The 25743-nt window shown below is 50.4% G+C and overlaps 1 protein-coding gene across 8 annotated transcripts in view; it reads right to left on the reverse strand.

The window, feature by feature from the left end:
• Tspan9 (tetraspanin 9) overlaps positions 1 to 25743 on the reverse strand; it is a 196100-nt gene that overhangs the window by 66646 nt on the left and 103711 nt on the right. For 5 of the 8 annotated variants that reach the window (XM_078015397.1, XM_078015398.1, XM_013362286.3 and 2 more), the window contains one exon: positions 16142 to 16221. In XM_078015397.1, the coding sequence (XP_077871523.1) occupies positions 16142 to 16204 (63 nt within the window). In that variant the 5' untranslated portion in view covers positions 16205 to 16221. Of the gene's footprint in view, positions 1 to 16141; positions 17081 to 25743 lie in introns of those variants that run through there. The other 3 variants (XM_078015396.1, XM_078015395.1, XM_005334003.5) reach the window with 3 other exon arrangements.

The following is a 25743-nucleotide window of genomic DNA, read 5'->3' on the forward strand; positions in this document are numbered from 1 at the left end:
GCAGGGGGGGAGGAGGAAGCCCTTCCTAAGGGTGACTGCGGGGGGGGGGGGGGGGGGGGGAGGGGGGCACTGAAACCATCATAATTAAGGCTTCTAACAATAGGAAGGAGCCTCCACAGTTCTGTGTGTCAAACAAGGTGCCGAGCTGCTCTCCTAGTGAAGCTGCTTAATAAGGCAGCCCGCCCCCTCATTACCTGCTCGGCAGGCATGACAGCCCTCCTAGGCAGGGGAGGTGGGGGCAGGGGGAAGCCACCAACTGTGGCTGCGGAGTCCCCATCTCCTACTCAGCCCAGAAACAACTCTGGTTCCTTCCTAGCCCAGGTGGGATCTGGAGTAATAGGAAGATCCTCTCCCTGCCACTAGGCAAGGACACCAAGATCCAGGAGTCGTGAGCCTTCAGGGGTATGTCCACCGAGAACCCTGGAGCTCCTGTCCTCAGACCCAGGTCAGTGACAGTGGCAGCTCCCTCTCAGCGATGAGCTCCAGGTACCACAGAATCCAGGGCGGCTTCCGATGTTAAGGCCGTGAGTTCCAGCACCCCCAGGACACTGTCCTGTCCAGTAGGTCCTTCTCTCACCCAGGGCCTCAGTCTCCCAACCTATGAGACGTGAAGGAATCGTCCCTAGATCAGCTTTCCACCAAAGCTGCCATGAAAGGAAGAGGACTGAGCATCTCAAACATCAGCTCCTCAAAGCCACAAAGGAAGCCAATGACCCAGGAAAGGCACAGAATGTCAGTACTCCACCAACTGACAGAGGCCAGACAAGTCTATCACTTTTCCAGATGTGGAAACAGAGACTCAGAAGGAAGTGACTTGCCCGAGTCACACAGCCAGTCACACACCAGAGACAAGAAGCCAAGTCTCTGGACCAGTCCCTGGCTCATCTCCATTCTGCCTCTTTGATCCCATGTACAACTGGGAGTGAACTGGTGACTCCAATCCTTCTAGAGGACTCCAACTTCCAGGGAGGAAATGCTGGTTAAGGGGCACCCAGGACCTCACATGCTGCTGGAGTGGTGCCCAGACTCAACCTGCCCCACCCATCCCCTACAGGTTGGGAGCTGTCTCCATTTAGGAAAGAAGAGAGAAAAGGAATCAGCCATGCTGAGAATCTTGTCAATATTCCTCCCACAGTTCCTGATTCAGACCGGCAGCCCTCTACGTGTGGCTTTTGTGAAACATGCACTTTTCACAGAGACTCCCCTCCTCCCAGCAGGCAGACTGAGAAAGGGGCCCCCAAAGGGGGCTGGGAGGGGAGGGGAGGGGAGGGGAGGGAGGGGAGCTGGGGCCTCCCGAAGCTCTCTGTAGCTGCCATAAATGGTAACAAATGGAGCACCTTGCACACACAGCTCCTCTGAGAGCATCCACCTTCCTTCCCCCAACCTCCTCGACAACCTGGCCTCGAGCCCCAGGGACCAGTCACATCAGGTGTCCTAAATGGCTCAGACATCACAGAGCTCCTGCCCACAGCCCAGGCTCATGGGTCTGACAAGCTGCCACTCTGATTTGGGCCTGAAGGGCCCCTGCCAACAAGCAGGGGTGCCTCCCTTGAAAGTGGGGGCCGTCAGGCTGCAGGACACACTGACCTCAATGGATAGAGCTCTGAAGGTTCACGACCTTCCCAAAAGCAACTGTGGCTTCCTGCGGATAGACCCCCGAGACTACCAGCCCTGGCCGGTCACCAGGATCCCCGAGACCTTCCCCACCTGGCACCTGCAAGACTCTTCCCAAGAGGATCCAAAGAGCCATTGCTAAAAGGATCTTCTCCAACCAGTCAGTTGCTCCATCCCCAGAACTCCCTGCACGCCACAGGTCTGGTTCTTGGTGCTGGCCCCTTTCTCTGACTTCTAGCCTCTCCTCATTGTTCTGTGGGAGAAACATGCCTCCCCCTCTTCCATCCTTCCCATTCCCTCTCACCTGATGTGCCTCCTGCCTTCTCCCAAACTCTATGTCTTCCTCCCTCTAGACCCTGTAGCCCCCTCCTCTCTGCCCTCCAGACGCCCAGCAGAACCTGCCTCTTCTACACAGCCTGTTCCCAACACAAGACAGAGGGTAGGTGCTAGACAGGGACACTCAGCCCTCCCTCTGAGGTTAGGCAAGAGCAATCAGATCCGTGCCTGGTGCTCACCTGCACCTGCTCTCCTCTGTCCACATGCTCACCTCAGGGTACCTCGCTCATTCATCAGGCCTGCACGGTGACGACAGTGAACATGAACATGAAGTCACTGACAGGCAGCTGGTCCTGTTCCAAGTTCTGGCCTGGCTGACTTCAGACTCCCCTTCCCCCTGTGCCTGGAGGGCTGCCTCTCCTCCCCTCCACCGGGCTGATCCTACTCCTCTGTGTCAAGTCACAGCCTTTCATTGTTGTCTTCGCCCTCACTTCCAAAAGGATTTACAGAGACTTCCATTAGCAGGATCATCGAGATAAGATACAATGAGTCAGACGTTCCTGATTAGAACTATTAGTAGAGAGAAAACTTAGTATGAGCTCCGGAAGCCAAGGCAAACAGGGAAATGTGGTGGGCTGTAGAGCAACAGGCACTGGTGTGAGTGCCTCCTAAGTGTGAGTTGTAGTGCTTAGGAACTCTCACCTGAGTCACCCCTGCTGCCTTATGATGCTGGGTGAAGAATCCAAGGATCAGACTGTGAGAACCTCAGGAAGAAGCACTAACCCTGGTCTGACCAACTGCAAACCGGGGCACTTTCTGGTAGGCTACACTGCTTTCCCCAATACTTAGGTGGAAAAGACTGGATACTTCCAATCTTAACTGGAATGCAGAGACAATGAGTTCTCATCCTCTGTTAGTGCTGGGTTGATCACTGAGGACATTTTTCTTGGAATTCAGTCTCTGGAGTAAGGAATACTGAAAAACTCCAGGGTAGGACTGAAATGAGGCAATGTACTGCCTAGCACCCACCACCAGGGGGCAATGGTTAGTCCAGCCAGGAAGCAATCCCCAGGCTGACACTAGGGAAGGGTGTGGAGTAGGTGCTGATACCCTAGGATCCATTTTCATGGTTTGCCAAGAGCCACCCTGAAAGGTGTCCTGGTTTGGGGGACCCTGGAAACCCTGTCCCAAGTGACTCAAACATAATAACCCAGCCAGATGCGGAGTACAGATGAGAGGGAGCACAGACACTGTGTGTCTCACAGGAACAGTCAGGGGTGGTGGTTCAAGACAACAGAGCTGTAGCATGGCCAGGAAGCCACTGCTCTACCTCCTGGGCCTCAGGCATGCTCAAGAGGAGGTGGGGAAGATACATCGATGAGGAGAAACAGACATCGGCAGCCCGATGTCACCTGGCCTCGGTGGGCAAATCACTTCAGCAGACATCAGTTGTTGTTGCTGGCCTAGCTGCCCGCCCCCCCTTCCCTGGGTATCAGCACTGCCAATCTTTCCCCCACGCAGAAAGGCTAGTCCTGCCAATTGAGCTGCTCTGCGCACCCCTGGCCAAGGGCAGGCAAGTGACCCAGACAGACCTTCTCTCCTGGGAAGCCAACTCTTGAGCAGTGAGCTTCAGGGGCCAAAAGCAGCAGGAGCCGAAGCATCCCAACAGAGTCAGAGTTGAAGTGGTAGAAGTCTTCACACCCCATATCTGGATCCCCCCAGGCAGCCCTGGCTCCTGCCCCAGCTGTGGCCTGTTGCTCAAGTTTCCTTTCTTGTCTGTGTGTCCTTCACAGATAGAAAACACACAGTTACAAAAACAGGGGTGTCAGTACCAAAAGAAGGGGAAAGAAGGCTGGATCAGAAAAACAAAGAGATCTGAAATGTGTCACACCCCATGAAATGCCAAACAACCCTGCTGAAATTTATTCATAGATAAATCAGTAGATGTAAACCTGTTTTTCTAATTCCACCAAGGTTGGTATGTGGTGCCTGCAATCTAAGAGCCAGAATCAATCCAAGGAAACAGGTTGCTTAAAAAGAGGATGACAGCTAGGCCCGAGAGCCACATGCACATGGAAGGAAAATACCTAAACATACACACATACATATTTATACTGTGAATATGTTTTCAATACTTTATGTACCTACATATAGATAACATACATGATGTTTATATGCATATACACATTTACATGTAAGTTCTATTTTGGACTAAATGTTAGTGTCCCTCCCACCAAAAAAAAAAAAAAAATTCAACCACTGAATTCCTAACCCCCAATAAGATAGTATTGGAGGGCAAGGTCTTTGAAAGGTGACTAGGAGACCTCTCAGCGTCACCAGTTGCTGTGTGTGTGCAGAGAACCGTGCTAGCTCACAATAGACACCTCTTTGCAGCTTAAAAAAAAAAAGAAAGAAAGAAAGAAAGAAAGGTGATTGGGACTTGAGGGCAGAACCCTCATGAATGGAATCAGTGTCCTTATAAAAAGGACTCTGGAGAACTCCCTTGCATTTTCCATTACATGAGAATACAAGAAAGAAGAGGGCAGTCTGCAGCTCAATGAAGGCCCTCACCAGAACCCAACCATGCTGGCACCTTGGGCTCAGACTTCCGGCCTCCAGAACTGTGAGAAGAAAGTTCCTGTTGTTTCTAAGCCTCCTGGTCTATAGTACAGCTGTGTTGCAGCAGCATGAATGGAAGCGAATACTGTGTCTACACACACATGTGTACACACACAGATAGACCTCCATGCACACACATCTGTGTCTGTGTACGGGTGTGTCTCTGGGTATACGCCTGGGGGGAGCTCTGAGACCTCACAACCTGGGGTGCCTAAGGGGAAACTACAAGAGTGGAACCAGACCAGGGGGAGGAAAAGAGACCCACCTCAAGCACTTCTTCTTCCCTCCATATCACCCAAAGAACCTCCACACACAGACCACCTGGCCCTGAGCCCTTCCTTTTGGTTTTATCTGCAAACATGTCTACACTGTGACCACAGGACCCCTACCCCCAGAAGGATGAGCAGTAGACCAAAGAACATACCACCCACTACCCTTCCACATAAGCACAGGTCACCAGGAGTCCGCAGCATGTGACTGAACAGGATTTTACTGGGGGGGCTCTGTGCTGGTCTGGCTGGCAGTCCCTCCACCCCTGGCCTCATTCTCTGACACAGAGAGAAACGAACTTCAGTCCTGCCTCTCATTTCCTTTTCTGCCTAAGGATGAATCTAATCTTACTTTCCTCTTTTGTCTTTCCTTTCATGGACTCTTCCCAACCCTTTCTGAGAACAGAATCATTTTTCTGAACAGTCTACTTAATTTTAACTCCCTACAGAAAGAGAAACTGAGGCACAGCCTGACAAACAGACTTCTCCACATCATTAATAATCATGGTGTGTCAAAGTAATCAGGACCAGTACGAAAGGCCTACCTGGAGCCAGATTCCAGGAGAGGAGGTCAGCCCCATGGCCAGATGGCCAAACTCCATGGATCCTCAGCACCTCTAAAAATGCAGTGGATGGAGACAGCAATATTTCCCAGAACCCCCAGGGAGAGTGCTGTTCATGGGTAGACAGAATTCACTGATGAATCCCTAGGGGACAGACCCAGGAGAGTCTTTCCAGAACAAAGATAGATGTCATACAGCTGCTTTCCAGGGCAGTGAGTATGGGTAGTCGCAGCATCCTGTTAGGCTAAGGAGAATATATGCTTCTTCCCCACAGCATGAATCCTCTCCTTCACCTAGACCTGCAATAGTTAAAGAATATCACCTGGAAGGGTGCCTGCCCAAGACCTTGAGCTTACCCCACATTCTGTTCAGTTCACAGTCCACCTGTAAATCCAGGCACATTTACTGAGCACATACTATGAGCAAGCCAGGCAGAGATGATAAGGCACTCCACTCCCTCCTCTGCTCACAGCCTTGGGTGGTGATGACTTTGAGAGCGCTATCTTCATCTACACAGCAGATACCACTGACTGCCTGAGGGGGCCATGAAGATTTAAAGCTTAGAAGATGCTAGCAGAGGGGCAACCAAGAAACGAAAATATAAAGAATATATAAGAGACCCCATGGTTATAAAAGTAAACCCTGCCATATGAGCTAAGTAGAGCTAAAATCATCAATAGAGCAATATGCAGGGCCATGCTGTTGAAAGGCTGAAAAAACAGTATTTTTTCATTTGGGGTATACACATAAAAAAACACCCAAGTAGCTCATGGGCCTTCATGAACCCAACTGATCACCCACTGAACTGAAAACATCCCTGAAGACCACAGATGGCTACTTTTTAACTAACTTCTGTTTGAGGCTGGGGCTGGGAGAAAGAAGGCACAAATTGTCAACTGAGTCATATCCACATACACATAACCATGTTATGCTCTACTAGAAGAAGCACAGATCCCAAAGCAGCATAATAAAAAGTTAACAGAGGAGGAGCACTGGTCAGGATGACTTCCCAGAGAAGATCACAGAAAGAACACTGGCTTTGGGGCTCAGCTGACCTGGGTTCAAATCTCAGCTCTGCCACTTTCTAGCTCAGTGACTTGGAGCAAAATCCCTCACTTTTGCAAGCTCCTTCTTCTCAGAGGCAGAGTGACAATCACCTCTTATCCTCATCTGGGAGACCAGATGAGGTCATCTAGGACAACACCCCACACAGTGCCCAACTATTTGCTAGTGTCATTCTCCATTACCACACTGTGACAAGGAATGGCTGCAGGTCCATATTCTGCGTACAGAGCACAGCTGAACCCTGGAGGACAGTGAGGTAGGCAAGGACAGAAGATCAGGATTCTCTACATAGCAAAATATGTCAGACCTTCATAGAGAACATGATAAAACTCTACAGAAAGACATTAAAGAAGGTCTAATACATACAGAAGTATACAGTGTTCATGGACAGGAACACATGAGTGGAATACAATTTGTATTCATGAATAAACACAAAGATGGCAATTTTCCGAGTTGATCAATAGATTCAATGAAAGGCCAATTAATTAAAATACCAACAGTGTTAGAGGGGAGGGGACTGATTGATTTTTGGTGAATATTCCAAATGATTCCAGAATTTATACTATAGAATAAAAGGCTAAGAACAGTCAAATCCTCTTGAAAAACACCATGAGAGTTTCTGCCCTACCAGATATTGAGACTTAATACTTTGAAAGTTTAGTAACTAAGACAGCAATTATTATTGCCTGGCACCCAGACAGACAGCTAGCCCAATGAAAAGACTCAGGCACACATGGAAACACAGGCAGCATCCCGGCCTACAGGGAAAAGGCCGTACAGGTGGCTGATGAAGTGAGGACAACTGATACTTACATAGGAAAAGGAAACTAAGGCCCTATCCCATTTCATACACAAATAACAGTTTCAGTTATTAAGGACTTTAGTCTTAAGAGAAAAACTTTCAGAAATAAATATAAAAACGAATCCTTATTTATTTATTCATTCAATAGTTTACAAATGCTTATTATGCTGTAGCAAGCCCTATCCTATTACCAGTATATAAAGACATCCGTGAAATATGTATTTCTTAAATAATACATGAAAGTATAATCTAACAAAGAGAAGAAACTGATAAAATTGACTATATTACAACAATCAATTTCTGTTATCAAAAGACTCTCTGAAGAAAGTGAACAGACAAAATGAACTCGAAGCTATAAACTGTATTTGAAGGCTGAAGTACCTCAGTGGTAGAGCAGTTATCTAATAGGTACAAAGCCCTGCATTCAGTCCCCAAGCACCAAAATAAATAAATATGTTTAATTGACAAGAGGTCAGTATCCAAAACATAAATAAAACCCTAAAAATTAAGAGGAAAAGGTAGACAACAGAAAAATTGACAAAAGACGTAATCAGGCATTCACAAAAGAAGAAAGAATGGTTAATAAATATTTGGAAAGAGGTTCGCTAATAAACAGAGAAGCCCCAATTAAAGACATTATAATAGATCATTTCACACCCACTATATTGGATAATGCCCCAAATTTTCCATTTCAATTGACACTCCACTGGTAAAATGTTTGATGATACATCCACACTGGAAAACAACTTGACCTTATCTAGCAAAGCTGAGAAGCACACATCCTAAAGACCAGCAATGCCATTCCTCACTATATACCTAGAGCAGCACTTCTCAAAATATGGTCCATGGAAATGCTGACAAACATTTTTAGCAATTTGCTATGGTTAGAGTATCCCAGGATGTTGACCAGTTGATTCATTCAGGTGTCACTGAGCTCAGTGAGTTCATCAGGAGAGTCACATGTGATCTGAGCTGTGAACGCATCACGCACAGCAGAACCACCCCTGAGAACTGGAAATATCAAAAGTTGGTCCCTCACCAAAGAGACTTCCTGAGTCACAGGCCTAGAGAAATTCTGGGATATGTCCAGCAAAAGACCTAAAAAAGAATGTTCACCAGAGCATTGTTTGAAAAGAGGAAACAGCCCAAATGCTCATAACTAGAACACACTGTAGCCTGTTCACATCATAGAATACTACAGAGCAGGAAAAATGAATGTGCTACGGTCACATCTACCAAAGTGAACGGAGCAAGAAATACAAAGTTGAATTTTTTTTAATATATTTGGAATAATTCTATCTATTTCAAGTTTAAAAACAGGCCAAACCAAATAATGTGGCACTTAAGGATGCCTACCTATGTGAAAGATACTTCACACAGAATTCAAGGGTAATGATTCACTCTGGGGGCTCACACTGGGGATGTGCTCAAGGAAAGACATATGGAGGCTTCTGAGTACATGGAATGTTCTATTTCATAAGCAGGGTAATGGGTATATGTCCATTTAACTATTATTTAAATCACATGAGTTTATATATGTTTCACAAACTGGAAACCCTTGACATAACTGTATTCTGGCTGGTGAAGTAGCCTGCACCTGAGTTCTGTATGTTCTGTTCTGTATGTCCTGTCTCTTGCTCAGCCCCAATCACAGACCAAGAGGCTCAACAGAGCCCAGCATCTTCAGGGACACAGTATGCCAGGAGGTCCCTGGGGACCCGACAATGTGACCACAGTCTAGCTAGTCCAATCCTGGCCTCTCTCATTATACCAAGTAGGTCAGCTACAGAGAGAGCCACAGAGAAGTGTAGAGCATGGCAGATGCAGCTGCCAGTCCTAGGATCAGAGACCACTCTCCCCCTTGCTTCCTATCTCCTCCCTCCCTGGACTTTCCTGCTTCCCCAGTTCTTTTCTTTCTTTTATTTTTTTTTTGGCGGGGGGGCATAGATAGAACTGGAGATTGAACCCAGAGGCACTTTACCACTGAGCTACATCCTCAGTTCTTTTTTATTTTTGAGGTAAGGTCTTGCTATGCTGAGGCTGGCCTTGAATTTGTTATCCTCCTGCCTCAGCCTCGCAAGTTGCTGGGAATAGAGGTGTGCACCACTGCACCTGTCTCTGCTTTTCCATTCTCCCTAAGACCAGATGTTCAGAACAACCCCTGGTCCCAGAATTACTTGGGCCTCTTCTAAGGCTCCAAAACCCTATCCAGAATTGTTATTCCAAGGTCCATGCTCCAGCCCCTGGGCACCCAACTGCCTGTTCACATGGGCTCACTATGAGGACTGCAAGAAAACTAAGTGCAGCTACTGCACGTGGAAGCTAAAGCATGGAGCAGCACATGTTCAGAATGCCCTCAGGTGGGCCTCATCAGAGCCCTGCGGAAAAGCTGGTACAGGCACAGACAAGGAAACCCAGGTGCCCACAGTTAGGGCACAACTTCTCCACAGGGGCTTCATTCCTGGGACTCCCTTTGAGTGAGTCAAGGGGCAGGAGGTTGTAGAATCTGTTCTCATAAGAAGCTGCTTGGTCAACAGGAATGTGCACCCTAGTGGGGAACCCCTAGAGCAGACAGAAAGCTCTCAAAGGCAGAAGACTTGTCTCCCTTCTCCTAGGACCGTCACCCACCCGCCATCATCACTAAAACAGTGTCTCCTACATGGCAACGATGCAACTGCCCAAGGCCAGGCAGAAGACCTAAGATCCCAGAGTCCCCCCTTCCCACACTTCTCCAAGTCCCCTGAGAGCATCTGAAGCTTGCTGGGACCCATGGGAAGATAAGGCAGACCCCACTGGGAGTGAACCAGGGACTCACTAAGTTAGTAGAGATTTCAGATCCCCCCAGAAGGCCCATGGCTAGTGAGACAAAGAGCAGGACCTGGAAGCAAGATCTCCACCTTGTGCTGTTCCCCTAGCTGCAGATCTGCTCACCCGCCTGACCGTGTGCCATTTTTAACATCCCTGCCAGGATCAGCCCCCAACCCCCCACCACGTCTGCTGGCAGATTAGCTTTCAAATGTGAGCAGGGACAAAGCTGGCTCAGAAGACTTAACTCTGCCCGATGGGTTTAGCCCGGCTTCAAAGCTTCCTAACTGGAACCAAATAAGCGGGCATATCGCAGCTGGAAGGAGAGGCCGGAAAGGGGGAGAAAACAGGGCATCTCTCTAAAGCTGGATTACCTACAGCAACAGCTTGCAGCCTGAGTGACACAGCAAGACCTGTCATGGTGGTCAATGCCAGAAAAACAAGCTAGTCATTTCCTAGGAGCCTGGAGACCCACTAGAGAGCCTCCCCAGGCCCTGGCACATACCCTCCCGCAAGCCAGTACCCTGCCAACTTCAGAGCCCATCCCAACCTCTCAATCCCATCTGATGGGCCCCTTTGCTTCTCTGTATTCAGCCCACTTCCAGTGGGGGGGGGGGCGCGGGAGGGGTCCTGCCCCTCCCATCAGGCTGCTGGCTGCCTCTTGACACAGACTCTAGGTTGACTTGCTCTCCATCTCTCTCCACCCTTCTCAGTTTCCTGGACCCTTAGTCTCATTGAATCAGCAAACTTTTATTCATCCTTCAACTCCAAGTGTCACTTGCTCTACTTTGATATCTCTGTGTCCCACAGCTATTGGGCAGTATTCATCTATTAAGTAGCCCTACTAAGCATCTATCACTCAGAACTATAATTATTTCTTTATGTGGCTAACTCCTCCATAGAACTCTGAATGGCTCAGTGGCCTGACTTGCAGCAGGCACTCAATAAATGCACACAGTACACACTGGCCACAGAGAATCCATTAGTCCTTTCAACAGGAAGAAAAACAGAAAAGCCACAGTTCCCTGACTCTTTTTTTCCCAAGCCAAGGGGAAAAGAAACTGACGCTCTTTTTTTCCTTCCCTTTCTTTCTGGTGGGAGTCAACACTTCAGAGAGGAAGCTTCAGAGAGTTACCAGGTAGCGATGGAGAGGGGAAAGGTTGAGTGGAGTCAGGCAATCAGGAAGCTGCACCCAGACCTGCTGCTGCTCACCCTGCATCGCTAGGGAAGCAGGAGGTGCCCCCTTGCACACTGGCCTCTCCCTGGCAGCCCTGTGTTCAAATGCTGAGTGCAAGACAGGCCAGATGACCTCTCCATTCCACAACTTCCTGGCACGAGAAAACTGATCTGCCCTAAGTGAGCCCAGTCGGCCCCTGTCCTCACCAACTGGAGGCTCCTGCGCACGCAGCGGGCATTCAGCAAATAGTTGCAGCGTGAGTGAATGGACTCAATTGGGACCCCAACACCCTTGTAAGCCACAGAAGGCTAGGGCCACAGAGCCCGCGGCCAAGTTCAGCCAAGGGCAGCCAGGCACACGGGGGTAGAAGTAGTGAAGGGCGAGGCCACCCCGCTCAGACTGGAGGTCAGTGGTGTTTTCTGCGCTCTCGCTGCCAGGCCAGGCGGCAAAGCCAGCGGCCCTTCTCTCAAGGTGGAAGGAGTTGCTCACCCCATTTCAGCTGGGGCTTTCTCTCTTCTCTCTTCTCTTCCTCCCCACCCCCTCTTGATTGACACCAATGCTGGCTCTGACATGATTTAAAAATAGATATTAAGACAAGGAAGTTTAATTTTTAATGCTTTGGAAAGGAAGTGAACACAGAGCTGGCATTCTCTCATGGCCCCCATCCAGGGGTCTCTCAGGGTGTGTGCCAGGCCCTTCGTCTTGTTCCCTTGCTCCCCAGCACAGCCAGGCCTGACCCACCTTGAGGACTATCTTGCAGCAGTCCTCTAAGAGGCCAGCCTCCATCTCTCCATCTGAGCCTCTCAATGCCTCCTGCTCCCAGGTCCAGGCTCATCTCTGCTGCTGAGAAAGGCCAGGTGGGGCCGGCAGGGGCCAGGTCTGAACTTGTACTCTCTGCTGGGACCCCTCAAGCCCACTCATTACCAGAAGATACCCCACACACTCCCTACGACACTCCAGACCACCCAGTGTGGAGCCCACAGAAGCCCTGATGAGCCAGCCACCACAGTGCGGAAAACACGCCACCAAGGCTGCTGGAGCGCCCTGACAATGCCTGCTCCCAACGCCAGTGAACAGTCGGAGAGAAGCCTGACCCCACTTAAGGGAGGCTAATCAGGGCCTGTCCCGGCACCCTGCCCGTGGCAGCCCGTGCCAGCCTTGCCCCTGCCCCAGCAGGCACACTGACCTCTGTCTCCTCCACTAATTGGCCTTTATTAAGGGAGCCATCCACAAGGAATAGCTTTCCAGTGGGGCCAGAATGTCACTGTCTGCCAGCCATGATTTAAAGTGATGGGACAGCTCTGCTGGCAAGCATGAAAAGTGACCGTTACACTGAGTGGCAATTATGGCAGCCACCTACCTTCACCCCTCCAGAGCAGACAGCAACTCGATTTGGGTTTCGAGAAGCTGGGCTGGGATCATGATTGGCTGTCCCAAGAAAAGGGACACAGGCCTCAGCACTCAGAGGTGCCTTTTGCAGCTTATCCCTATATTCACTCTCTCCTCAACTCACAATCAAAGTCTCCTTGGCTCTCCTGGAGAAGCTTAATTTCACTTAATCTCTAGCTGGAATATTCTATCAGACAGCCATGCAAGGACCCAAGAAAGATGGGGGACAAAAGGGATAAAGAGGAAAGGGGACTCAGACCCCCTCCTCTACTCTCACCATCTGTATCAGGCCCTCAGCAATGCTGCCCTCCTGGGTGCCCCAAACTCCCACAGTGCACTGGGCTGCCAAGGTGGCCAGCACTGTCTGGCTGAAGTCAGCAGTGCCTGGACCCCCACCAGCAGGCAGGCGCCCAGCAGCCCGGGAGGCACCTGCCCTTTTCTTAGTAAGGAGGAGGAGGAGCACAGCTGTACAGCTCCACCCTCCTCAACCTGCCCCCAGTGATGTCACCCAGGCCCTCACCAATGCTAACACCCTGCAAGCTCCACCCAGTGGTGAGGAAGCAAGCACTCACAGGCTGTGAGAAGGCTGCCTTATATGCTTCACCTCTCCTCCGCCCAGGAACCTTCCCAGTGCTGGGAGGAGGCAGGGGCGTGGCCCAGTGGGGGTCTGGAGAACTACCAGATGGCTTCGGGATCTAAGGGAAGAACTCTTGTCTATTGATCGCAGGTCTCAAGTTCAACCCTAATGTCTCAGAAATGCCTCCTTTGGGGATCTGAGCCATGAGACTAAAACCAGTGATGCTACAGAATTCCTACCAACTGCTCCTGGTCCCACTGGGCTGGGCTTAACCATCCCTCTCCTTCAGCAGGTCCCGTTCTCTGGCCCCCAAGTATGTGTGCTCTGCGGCAGCAGGAGAACTCCCAGGGACCCTGATACATCCACACACTGCCAGCCTTTGATGCTTTCTGCTTTCATTCAGTTCTTTCCTCTGATCTCTCCCCTTACTAACTACAAGAAATCTTCACTTGAGGGAAGCAAGTGACCCACCTTCCCCAAATTCTGGCCAATGTCCTGCTCCACCTGCCCCTCCATCCCCCAACAAACACTGGCAAACACTTAGATACACAAGCATTCATTTCTCCTCTGCTAAATTTCCCATCTTTCCTGAGATCTAAGGCCTTATTTATCATCTCACATGCTCCTAGCATAAAAGAACTGGGTCTTTGAGACTCAATTTTCCCAGCTTGAGTCATGGGAATTCTGAATATATCAAGTAATCAAAAAAGTCAGGGACCAGGGGGGAGCAACTCCTTGCCTTGTAAGAGAGCATAGTCGGCATCTTCTAATTAGGACGAGACAGCAAGTTCTCTCACTATAGATCATAAAGGAAGGACGTTTCATCAACTAGCTCATTAACTGCTGCCAAGCTTTAAGGGAAGATGGAAAGAATCACTTGTCACCCCACAGCTAAGCTAGGAGAGACTTTATTACAGGCAAGTTTGATACCTAACTTCTCATCCCTATTAAGTGAGACTTGGAATTCCTACCTCATAAAAACATGTTGGAGATTCACAGCTACATCTTACCATTTATTCACATCCAAATATATCACGAGTACCTACTATGTGCAGGTCACAGGCCAGGGTACTAGTTTGCTAGGAGGTCCCCAAGTCAAGTTGGAATCATGCTGAAGGAACCACAATCGGATATACCATCTGCGGCCAGCAGGTGGCAGGGTGGGGGTGGGGGTGGGGAGGCACAGCGCGGAGTGGAGAGTTACTGGCCAAATGCACGGAGCATCCCCACAGGGTTAAGTGTTAATATGTGTAAGGTGAGACAAAACAGAAAAGTGGGTTTAAACTATGAAAAAGGACAGAAGAAAGCTGTGAACAACAAAGGACAGCATTCTGATGGACCCAGGATTCATGGAAATACACACTAGTGCTTGGCTGGCACAGATGCTGGCAACCAAGTCAAAGGACCAAAAGGCACTTGCCCACAAGGCAGCTACAAAGTCATTCTTGACATTCCAATGGTTCTCACCACCAGAAAAAATAATTAGAATAGCTGCCCTAGCTTCCATAAAATCCTAACCACAGGACAGGTAGCATCCTTCCTAATAACAGTTGGGGTGGCCGGAGGTCCTAGCCCATAGACACATCTGAGAAAACCCAATTTAAGTAATATTAGACAATTCTCTCTAGAAAAGAAACAGGTGCCTCCTCTGCCCCAGGATGTCACATAGTTAATGGGATGAGATGAGGGCAGTGAGGAAGACCATTGTAACAGCCCCTCTCTGGACTGGAAAGGAAGCCCAGATTTTAAAGAAGAGAGTGAGTTGCCCAAGGTCACACAAGAAGCTAACAAAGAACCAATATCAAAATCTTGTCTTCTTCCTTCAAAACCCAGAGTGTTCCCTTCTGTGGGAGAAGTCACCTACCCTACACACACTTCTCAAAAAGTTTTCCAGCTAAAGTGGGTCAGTCTATACAAAAGCTGAGCCCCAGTGAACAACTACTTCTACTCAACCTCACTCAGAATGACTTTCTCCTGTCCCCAGCTCTCCTCGTGGACCATGCACAGGCAAGCAGCTGACAGCCTCCAGCGGGCAGGACAGAGCCTGGGGCTGAGCCAAACATCTGTGCTGACTATAGTCTGGCCTCTGGTGAAGAAAGGCAGAGGCAGCAGTTAGGATGAAAGGAACAGTTAGAGATGAATTTAAGTTTTCGTCTAATTTGCCTAACTAGTACTTCTTGTGCACACATGTACTTTAGTATCCCACAGAGGACAGAGAACAATTTCGAGACACCCCATCTACTGACAGTTTCTCTAGAAAATAGTCTCACCAAGGACAGGAGCACCACTTTCTCCCTTTGTTCCTTCCAGTCCCCGGGGGTGCTCAGAGCCTGGGAATGCTTTACCAGTCTGCCCTCTGCCCAGTCCACTGCAATCCCTCAAAAGCAGCAGCGAGTCACCCATGGCAGCATGCCCCCAGCCCTCCCTTCCCACACCAGCCCCAACTCAACCTGGGATAGGGGCTCCTCCTCCTCTTCCTAGGATTCACTGAAAACAATGGGACCTCTACACTCCCATCTTTCCTGCTCCCAAAAAAAATGCTGCAGATTGGATTCTTGTGCATTCTGGAGTGATACAAGAAGAAACTCTGAAAAACACTCTCACCTGTGCTATCTCCAATGCAGGGTCACAGCTGTTAAAATTTCTGACCCCACACCCACTGCTGCAGGTTCCCTGGGCTCAAGCACTTCCAGCATGGATTTTCTTATTGAGAATTAAGTAGTGGCAAACTTTGCCAGCCTCCTAGGAGTACAGCAAGTCTCTCCTAGAACACAGGCAAGTTGGAGCCCTCGTCAGCCACCAATGAGAGGGAAAAAGGAAGAAAAAGATGCATGAAAGGGGGTGGGGGACGATTTTTTTTTTAAAGCACTTACCGTTGTGCAGAGAGGGGAGCAATGCAGCACGGAGGAGAAAGCGGGTATTCACGCTATGATAAGCAAAGAGGAGGAGAGGAGGGCAAAGGGAGGAATCAACGCAAGGACTTACCCAGAATATCAAATTGAAGAGGAACATCATGTACTTCAAGCAGCAGAGGCAGCCCCTGGCCATGTTGCACTTCTTAAATTCTAGGAGGAACACAAAGGACAGGTCCAGGTAAAACACCACGTACTTGCTGCCTTTGGGTGCATTGTACTTGTCGGTCTTAACGCCGGCCTCCGCGCGGCTCTGGCCCCGGGAGCCCGCGGTGCCGTAGAAGGCGCCGGCCGTGAAGCCGCGGCCAAACGGACGACCGGAGGTGGACGGCTTGCCAAAGTCCGAGTCCTTGCTGTCCAAAGATGGACTCCGGTGAATCGAAGAATCCTCGCTACTCGACTTCTCCATGCTCGCGTCGTTCCCAGGGGGCGCGAGGAGCGGGGGGCATCGCTCCCAGAGTGGGACAGAAGGGGCGCCCAAGTCGGGCGCGGGCTGCAGGCAGGCTGGCGGGCCGGCGGAGCTTTGCACGCCCCCTCTCTGCACCCGGCGCACTCCCGGACGAAACCCGCTCCCGGGGGCCGCTGCTTATGGGACGGCACCCCGCTCCCGGCCGGCTGGCCCGGGAGGGCTCTGCGGCACTGCGCGGTTCTATCTATGCGCGCTCTCGAACGCTCTCCGGGAACCGGTTCGCCTGCGTAACTTGGCGTCTTAGGGGAGGCTGTATTTGATTTCTCTTTCCAGAGCGGCAGCACGCCTCCCGGCTGCACCCACCGCTCCACGCGAGGCCGAAGGGCGCCGAGATCCAGGCTCCCTGGGCACACCTCTCCCAGTCCAGTCCCAGCCCTGAGACCGAGCACTTTGCAGGCGCTCGGCCTCCTCTAGCTCCACGACTTTGCGGAGCTGCTGCCGGCCCTGGGCTTCCCGGGCACAACGGCAGGCAGTGCCTAGGGATCCGCCGCAGCTGCAACCGCTGGGCTTTCCCTGCGAAATCCCAGCCCCGACTCCAGACTCCGAAATCGCCTGGAGCCCCCTCCCCGGGTCCTCAGCCCCACCCCCTGCTTTGCATTTGACCAATGGGCATGAGGCCTGTCTGGCTCCGTTTGGAGAGCCACCCCCCCTCCCCAATGACACAATATCTTTAATAGGATTAGCGTTCTGCTGTGTGCCTATACAAGTGCGCCGCGAACCCTCGCTAAATGTCAAGGGCTCTGCGGCTGGGGGTGAACCAGAACCTTCATCGGAAAGCGCTGGCATCTTTAACTCAAGAAAGAGGGCAGCGAGAGAAGGGGGAAGGCTGGAGGTACCAATGACCCAAAGAAGCCGAAGGAAAGGTCTGGGGAGAAAGAAGCACTGGAGAGGGCAGGAAATGTGGCCACTGTCAAGCTGGCCGCCGCCTCCTGCAAACACCGGAGCCGGTCGGCCTGGGGCACATGTTCTCCTGGTTATATCTACTCATACGCCTACACACACACACACACACACACACACACACACACACACACACACACACCACATATACACACACGCAAGCGCGCACACACACACACACCACGCTTTTGCACACGTGGGGCTGGCTAGAGCGGACAGGGAGAAGAGAGCGCAGGGTAGGCAAGAGGTGTGGGAAAGCGTTTAGGGGCCTCCGCGGGTGCGCCGCCCTCCCCGCCCCCTCTGCGCGCACACGCACGCGCGGCTCCGCGAGGCTCCTGCAGCTGCGCGAACCCCCGCCCCCGCATTCCCGGGTGGGACGCCGCGCCACTGGGGCTCTGGCTGGGTTCTAAGGGGCAGGTGGCCGAAGTGGGGTCCTGCCTTGCTCCCCGCAGCCTGCCTATACCAAGAGTGAAGCAGTGTAGGAGTACTCTTAGACATAGGCTGGGTCCTCTCAGAGTAGCGAGGAGTGCATGAAAGGAGGTGGTCAGAGAAACGGCAGGAGGAATGCGCTTGCCGAGGGTTTCAGACCGACCACAGCAACACTTTATTGTCTGGAAAAACACTGCGACTAGGGCAGCTTCCCTTAGGCTCATGTAGAAGTCTGCATTGATATCGTGTGACCACCACAGTTTGCAAATGATGGAGACTAGAAGGCTTGAGAGGCGGGGATCCCATCTCTCTTCTTCCACCATCCTTGTAGCTCCGCAAGAGAACTGACGGTACTACTAAAACAGGAGCTAAGTTTAAATGGGCTCTGAAACCCCAGCACCTAACTCTGGGCTTGGCCTCTGGGAGGCACTGCACAGAGATGGCTGGATGGAAGCCTCCATACCCTACTTGAGGTTGGGTGTGAAATGCCCAGCCTTGCATCCTCCCAGGCATTTATTCCACACCAGATAACATGTGCTGAGCACCAGGGGCAAGCCCTTGAGGAAACATACAAGATGTGCCCCTGCCCTTCAGGGGCCCACAATCCAGTCACAAAGACAGGAGGGTATTAATCACCCAGCAGATGGGCAGAACTGAGATGGCCATGGCTGCAGGGTAAAGGAGATATGAATTCCATCCAGAGGGACTTCAAAACCCTCATCACAGTTCACCGAAGTGACTCTGTACTAGAATCTGCACCAGGCAGACCTGCATCCTAGAGGTGAAAGCTGTCAGATTCTGAGGGCAGCTCAGCCTCTTTAAAGGAGCCTGCAATGGTCTGAGCTTCTTCCCAACACAGGTGGGAATAAAGCCTACTGTGTATTGCAGCCTCCAGTAAAGTGCTCTCTCCTGCTCAGCACAGTGGTCCTGTGGATGCTATCTACAGATGAAGGGGCAGGTGTTTAACTGGCTCCGACTGAACACCACTCAATTGGAATGGCTAACACCTTTTGTCCTCTTCTGCTTCACCTGGCAGGCCCACTACAGAGGGGCTCATGGCTGTCACTTGGTTCTCACAATGTTACTTCCTGGGTTCAGGGAAAGATTGTTTGCCAGCTAAACTAGGAATCAGGAGACTGCCTTTCCCTTCTAGCTCATCCTAACTATGTTATCAAGGACAAGGTAATCTGCCTTTCTGCATTGCCATTTCCTCCTTGTCAATCAAGAGCCTCCTGCAGGTGTTGTGTGAAGGGAGCTGGTGGTGGTGACTCATTTACTCATTTAATCCTCGTTACAACCATACCAGATAGGTGTGGTTATTAACCCATTTTACAGACAGGAAACTGTGTGATTTCAAACAAAGAGGGTACACCCTGGACACCAAGAAGGTGCTGTTATGACCTGGGCATGGAGCCACTTGGTGTTACCAAGCGTCCTCCCAAGCTGGCCCCCTCTACTTTCTAATCGCTTTCCAGTTCTCTCATCCCCAATTCACACCTGGGTTCAGTCGGAACAGTCTCCTGATTGCCCCTGGATTGTTCCACCTTCGTGTCTGATCAAAAATGAATGTGTGCCAGGCGCAGTGGCACATGCCTGTAATCCCAGCAGTTCAGGAGACTGAAGCAGGAGGATCAAAAGTTCAAAGCCAGCTTCAACATTTAGCAAGACCCTAAGTAACTCAGCGAGACCCTGTCTCTAAATAAAATACAGAAAGGGCTGAGGATGTAGCTCAGTGGTTAAGCACCCCTGGGTTCAATCCCTGGTACCAAAAAAAAAAAAAAAAGAATATGTGCCACTGTTTCCTTATAAGCTTAAGGGCCTGAGGGCCAGAAGACAGGGAGACAACAGGCAGAAGAAGCTGTCCAATGTCAACAGTTCTGCTCCCTCCTGGTCACACTTGTCAAAGCCACATTGAAGTCCCACTTGTCAGTTTTTGAACAGAGCTACAGTTAAATCCCATCAGGACACTGGCATAGTCACTATCAGAATAATAAGAGCAACTTTGGTTAAGTCCTTATATGTACCAGAAGCCAAGTTTCCCTCATAGTAACTTATTTACTCATTTAATCCTCATTACAACCACACAAGATAGGTGTGGTTATTAACCCATTTTACAGACAAGGAAACTGTGTGATTTCAGACAAATCATGTGCTATACTCTCTTGGACTTTAAACACATTTCCTGCCCTTGGAAATCTTCCCAGCCTAACAGAATCTTAAAGCACAATGGGGAACCTGAATTAGTGTGCCCTGATCCAAGGTCATTATTTGAAAGAACCCTGAGTAAGGAGCCAAAGGGAGAGAAGAAATGAATGGGGCAGTATGTCTGGACTGCTAATCAGTGGAGGTGAGCAACCATGGAGATGGCCTGAGAAATCTTAAAGAGGATAGAAGGACCAAAGGATGCAAGTAAATGGAGTGTGGAAGACAGGGAGCAAGTCCTGTCTGAGGTCAAGGCTGTAGGGGAGTGTCTGGAAGTCAGGTTTAGCTAGAACACAACCCACCTCCACCCCATCCCCATGAACAGACCATTCATAGATGGCAGATTGTTCACTGTGAGCAGGATACTGAGCAAGGACCCACCAGGAGAAAGGAGGCAAACCAGCTAAAGAGACCAGTCTCCTTCCCCGACTCCACACATACCTAGAGAAGCCCCAAACAGTGATCCACAGTGCACACACACAGAAGGACGAGCAAGGAGCTGTTCTGTGGCCCTGCCTTTGGAGAAGGACATTCTGAAGTGGGTGGGCACAGGAAGAAAGGGGGACAGAGGACACTCTAGAAAGGATTAGGTGTGGTCCATTCAGCAGGCCTGAATGAAGTGGGAGAATATGCCTATGAATCAACTTGAGCTAGTTTACAAGGTCTTGCAAGATGCATGCAAAGTCTAGACTGCATCCTGCAGTTCCTTCCCAAGCAGTAGAGGAATGTCATCACACCAGGGCCCTAAAAAGATGGGCTGACAATGGGATAAGGCAAGTCAAGGCAAGGGATAGACAGGTGGGTTTCAAGGGTTGCCACAGTTCCTTAGACATGGGGTACAGAAGGACCAACCGGGTAGAAACTGTGATGTGAGACACCATCTCTCCTGTCCTCTCCCATTCCTCCACAGCCCACCAGGCCCAGGAGAGCCAGAAGGCACAGGCAGTCTTGCGGGTTTCTTCAAGCATTTGAACAAGGCAGACCTACTTGGCTTTTTTTTTTTTTTAACAAAAAAAAAGTGAAGCAAGTACAGAATTCTCAGAGGGGAGGAAGAAAAGTGAATGTGTGAAATCAACATGCAACATCTCTGCTAACTGGCAACCAGGGAGCTGCAGGCTTCCAAGTAAATGCCAAGCTCTCTGTGCCTCTCCCTGAATTTCTGGGGCTTCAGTGTAAGACAGAGCTCAGTCTTTGGTCCCTCCCTCATCCACACACAGTCTCAGCCAAGGAGCCCATCCAGATCCCCAGGCTGACCTGTGCTGAAGGTCCTGTATGTAGCATGTATAGCTTGCAAGGCTTCTCACATCCCCAAGACTCAAACAAGCAAGCCACCCCCACCAGGCTGGAGTTAGATGACTCCCAAAGTCCAACCTGCTATGCAAAGGAACGTTGGAGATAGGCCACCGCAGGAGGACCAGGGAGAGTTACTCACCTTGCTCCGGTGTTTAAACTCTAAACTTGGGATCTTCTTTGACTATATAGGAAATGCCTTCAGTGCTGAACAAACCACTCAGGAATGAGGCCAAAGGGGAAAAAGGATGAGGAAGATGAGGTCCCTAGGAGGGGCCACCTCCCAGAGGTTTACAAGACGACTAATAAGAAGTGGATGGTGGCAGGGGCCACTCTCCTATTTGCTAAGGAAATGAAATGGCTAGGACACTGATTCAGAATGGTTGGTAACAATGACAAGTGAAGGAGTCAGGGTAGAGAAGAACGAAAGGTACTTTGGGGGAGCATGGGGGGTTTTCGAGGAGGGGTGGTGTTTTTTGTTTTCTGTTTTTTAGTTTCTGAGATCAGTGAAGAAAACCATCAAAGCTTGGTTTAATAGGAGGGTGAACAATTTGAGGGAGGGATGGACTGCTCAGAGTACGTGATAAAGGGTTCTAGGGACCTCCTCTCCTGGAGAGAGGTAGCTCCTTCATCCTCTTCAGCACTTAATCAGACTGCAATGACAGTGCACCCACCTGTCTCTGCTGTGGTCCCTGGGCTTTAGAAAGATGCCCAGGATTCCCCCGCACCCCTAGTGCCTGTCACAGTATCCACCACATGGCAGGTGTTGGAGAGGGGAAAGAAAGACCACTATGCCTAAGCCTTATGTTCTCCTCAAGGACAGCTTGAGAGTCCCAACTTCATTCCCTAAAGAATGGGACCCAAGCCAGAATCTATGGAATTGTTCCTAGAAAGCAGACATCTGAGGGCATCAGAAACTGATGAGGAAGCCCAGGAAATGTAAATGCCTGGCACAGAACAGAATGCAAATACCGTGAGGTCGACTCATTTGTTTTCAGCCACTTCCACAGCACATGTCATAACCTGGAATTGATGATAAATGGACAGATGAACAAATAAATAAATGTATGGATCCAGAGAGCCATTTTTGGAGGAAAAGTTGGGCAAGATAGAAGGGTGGAAAATAAGAAGACTGAGATATGAGCAAGACAGAGGACAAGGCTGCTTCTGGACCCCTGCCCATTCAGGTGGGCTGAACCTTGTGGAGGGGCTCCAAGGACAGGACAGTAGGGGCACCTCTGCCTACCACTCAGTCCCTGGGAACTTGGGCAAATGCCCTAGTGTTGTGTCACATCTCAAAGTCCCCAGAGCAAAGCTGCCTCCTGGCTGTGGCCAGCCCCCATCAGAAGCTATTGAGAAGGTGTGGCTATATACCGGCACCCACCTGGGACAGGTGAACATGCTGGTCAGAGCAGGCACTAGTGCCTCTGGTTGGGTCAGCAAGCTGCGCTCTGAAGAAACAGGGCCACAGCCATTGACCAGCCATCAGACTTCCAGCCCAGCATGAGTGCTGAAAGGGTGGCTTCTACACCAAGAGGAGCCAGGCAAGAGGTGTGGATAGACTGTCACAGAGCTAATCTCAGGACCCTGAAATCAGCTCCACATGCCCTAGTGACTGCGATCAGCTGGCCCCATATGCCTCCATGCCTTCACAGATCCCACCCATACCACCATCCTGCACAACCACAGTGAATAGAGCTCCGGCAAAACAGCAGGTGGACACACTCCAGCCTAGACCTAGAGTGAGTTACCCAACTGCTGGGTAACCTAGGATGTCGGCTCTGTATTTCTTTGTCTATAAAATGATGATAATACATGTCTTCCCAAGGGGTATGTAAAAAATTAGAGATTAGAAGTTATGAATGTAACACACATAGCACAAAGTCTGGACCATAGAAATTATCTAATGAATTGAGGCACCATTATCACTGTCAACAACAATAATTAGTATGATAAATAAGGTCTCAACTCATTACAACCTGGTTGAACAGAGAAAGAAACACAATGACCCATAATGTCCTGTGGCCCATTTTAAGGGTGAATGCCACGGTGCCTCCTCCTCTGCATGCTGATACCTGCATGTCTACTACTCTGCTCATCCCTGAGTTCTCAGGAGTTCACAAAGGTCTCTTCTGGTCTCCTGGCGAACCCCCTATGACAAAATGAAATCCCCCTCCCTGCCATGATATGCCTTTTTCTCCCACAAACTCACCACAGTTTGAAAGTACATGTTTCTCTGAGTGACAATCTGTGTCTGATTCTGCCCCTAGACCATCAGCAGCAGGACTGATCTGTCTTTGTCACCACTGTATACCCACTGCCAGAACCATACCTGGTCTACAGGGCAACCCAAGAAACACTTGATGAACAAGTGAACAGGAGCTCAAGGAGGAAGTGTGCACAGCAGGCCAGAGTCACCAGGAAGGGTTAGAGGGCCTTCGGGTTTATAGGGTCACCTCTAGCCACCTAAGGAACAAAGCCTTAGGATGTAATTTCCTGTGGGATCCATAGTTCCTTAAGAACAAAGCAAGGAGGGGACTAGTTGGTCCTGTAAGGACCCTTGAGCCCTGAGCTTCCCACCTTATAAAATGGGGCCTGACTTAGGTCTTGGAGATGTGCATGGAGGACAGGGGAAGGGTCAAGCAAAGTGGGGAGTGCAGAAGAGGGCCCGGGCTGTCTGGGAAGTGCAGACAAAATGAAACTGCACAGAAAGGGCACCTAAAGGAAGGTGGATCTGGAGAAGAGATGACCCTGGCGCCATTTAAAACTGCACAGGTGCGTGCTCACCCCTCCTCCTCCTCTGCTCCACCCACAGCATGTTTATTGGCCAATGCTCCCAACAAAATGATCCTACATCAAACTCCTCCTCGCCTCCTGGGGCACGTGGCTCCCTTCCCTGAAGCCCCCTCTCCCTACACCCTGACTGGCTAATGTCAACAGTCCAATGGGCGACAGCCTGGCTATAGCCTCCTCCGTGGGTCTCCTTCAGTAACACCCTGAGTTGAACCTGCCATGATGTAACCTGTTCCCTGACCTCCCCCACCCCAAACTGTGAGCTCACAGAGAGCAAGGACTGTCCATCATCTTTGTCTTCCGAGCACCTGCCATGGTGTGTAGCACACGGGTGCTCTGAAATCTCTACCAGATACATGAAATGACAGTTTTGTGAGGACCTCTGTGGGTGTCCAGTACAAAGTGAAGGCAGCTCTTTAGAAAAACTGAGCGTTGGCTTGGAGCAAGGAGCCTTTCCACAGATAGCAAGAACTGCTACTCCTCTAGGACACTAATCTCTTCCTCCAGCATGTTCCCAGACAGGGGGAGATAACAGAGGCTGAGCTCTGAATAAAGAGCCACCTACCCTAGGCTTTCAGGTCCTTTTTTTCCAAGAAGGTCCCAAACCAGCCCCATCTTTCATCCCAAGGCCAATCAGTATCCCTGTCAGATCCCCAGAAGGGCCTGGTGTGCGAGGCATTGTGCTGGACCGACAGACATACCTGCACCCACACTCAGTGCCAACACTGAGCCATTCACCCTGGGAAACAGAGGAGAAAGAAAGCATTTGTTATTAGTACTTATCAAGGAGGGCAGGTGGCTTCGGGAGGATGAGATAAGGCAGACCGCCGGGCATAGGGAAGTGTGATGAAGCCTGAGGTTTATTGCCATGCACCAGTGGAAATTTACTGACCCAGCAAATCCAATATTCCTAAACCGCTCCATGGAGGACACCGACTTGCAGGCCGGGACGGCGCTCTCTGACCCAGCATCCAGCCTGCCTGTGGAGCCAGCAATGCAGCTGGGCCCCTTCTGCTGATTTTAGGAGCTGCTACCAGCTGCCTCCCCTTCCCTCTCTACCTCCACTGAGCCTGGGCACATCGGGTCTGGCACTGGAGCCACCCTAGGGAAGGACAGAGCATAAGTAGCACTTGACAATGCTCTAAAGTTAAGAAAGTGCCCGGATTGCACCCAGCTCCGAAGCCGTCAGAGGATGGGAACGTGTGCGAGTTCTACCCAGGTTGATGGACTTGGGGAGTCTGGATGGGTGGTCAGGGGACAAATGTACTGGGTGTCTTATGACTCACAAGTCTCACAATGCCTAAGTCACTTGGGATCTCTGAACCTTCTTGGGTCACTGTAAAATGAGGCAGGGCACCAGCCATCTCCTAATTCTGCCCTGCTTTCCTCCTCTCCTTTGTGGCTTGTCGTATCATTCAAGGTACCTCCAGCTGAAGGGGACCTCCTGAAAGCACCCGATCCACCCCAAACCTGGAGACATCTTTGCTCATCTCAAGGTCACAACCATGCCCTTTTATAAGCAATCTGGGCTACCAAAACTCTTAGAATTCTAGAAAGTTCTTTCCAAAGTCTCTCTTAGGTGACTCGGGTAG

This window comes from Ictidomys tridecemlineatus, chromosome 6 (genome assembly GCF_052094955.1).
Source record: "Ictidomys tridecemlineatus isolate mIctTri1 chromosome 6, mIctTri1.hap1, whole genome shotgun sequence".
Classification (NCBI taxonomy): domain Eukaryota; kingdom Metazoa; phylum Chordata; class Mammalia; order Rodentia; family Sciuridae; genus Ictidomys; species Ictidomys tridecemlineatus.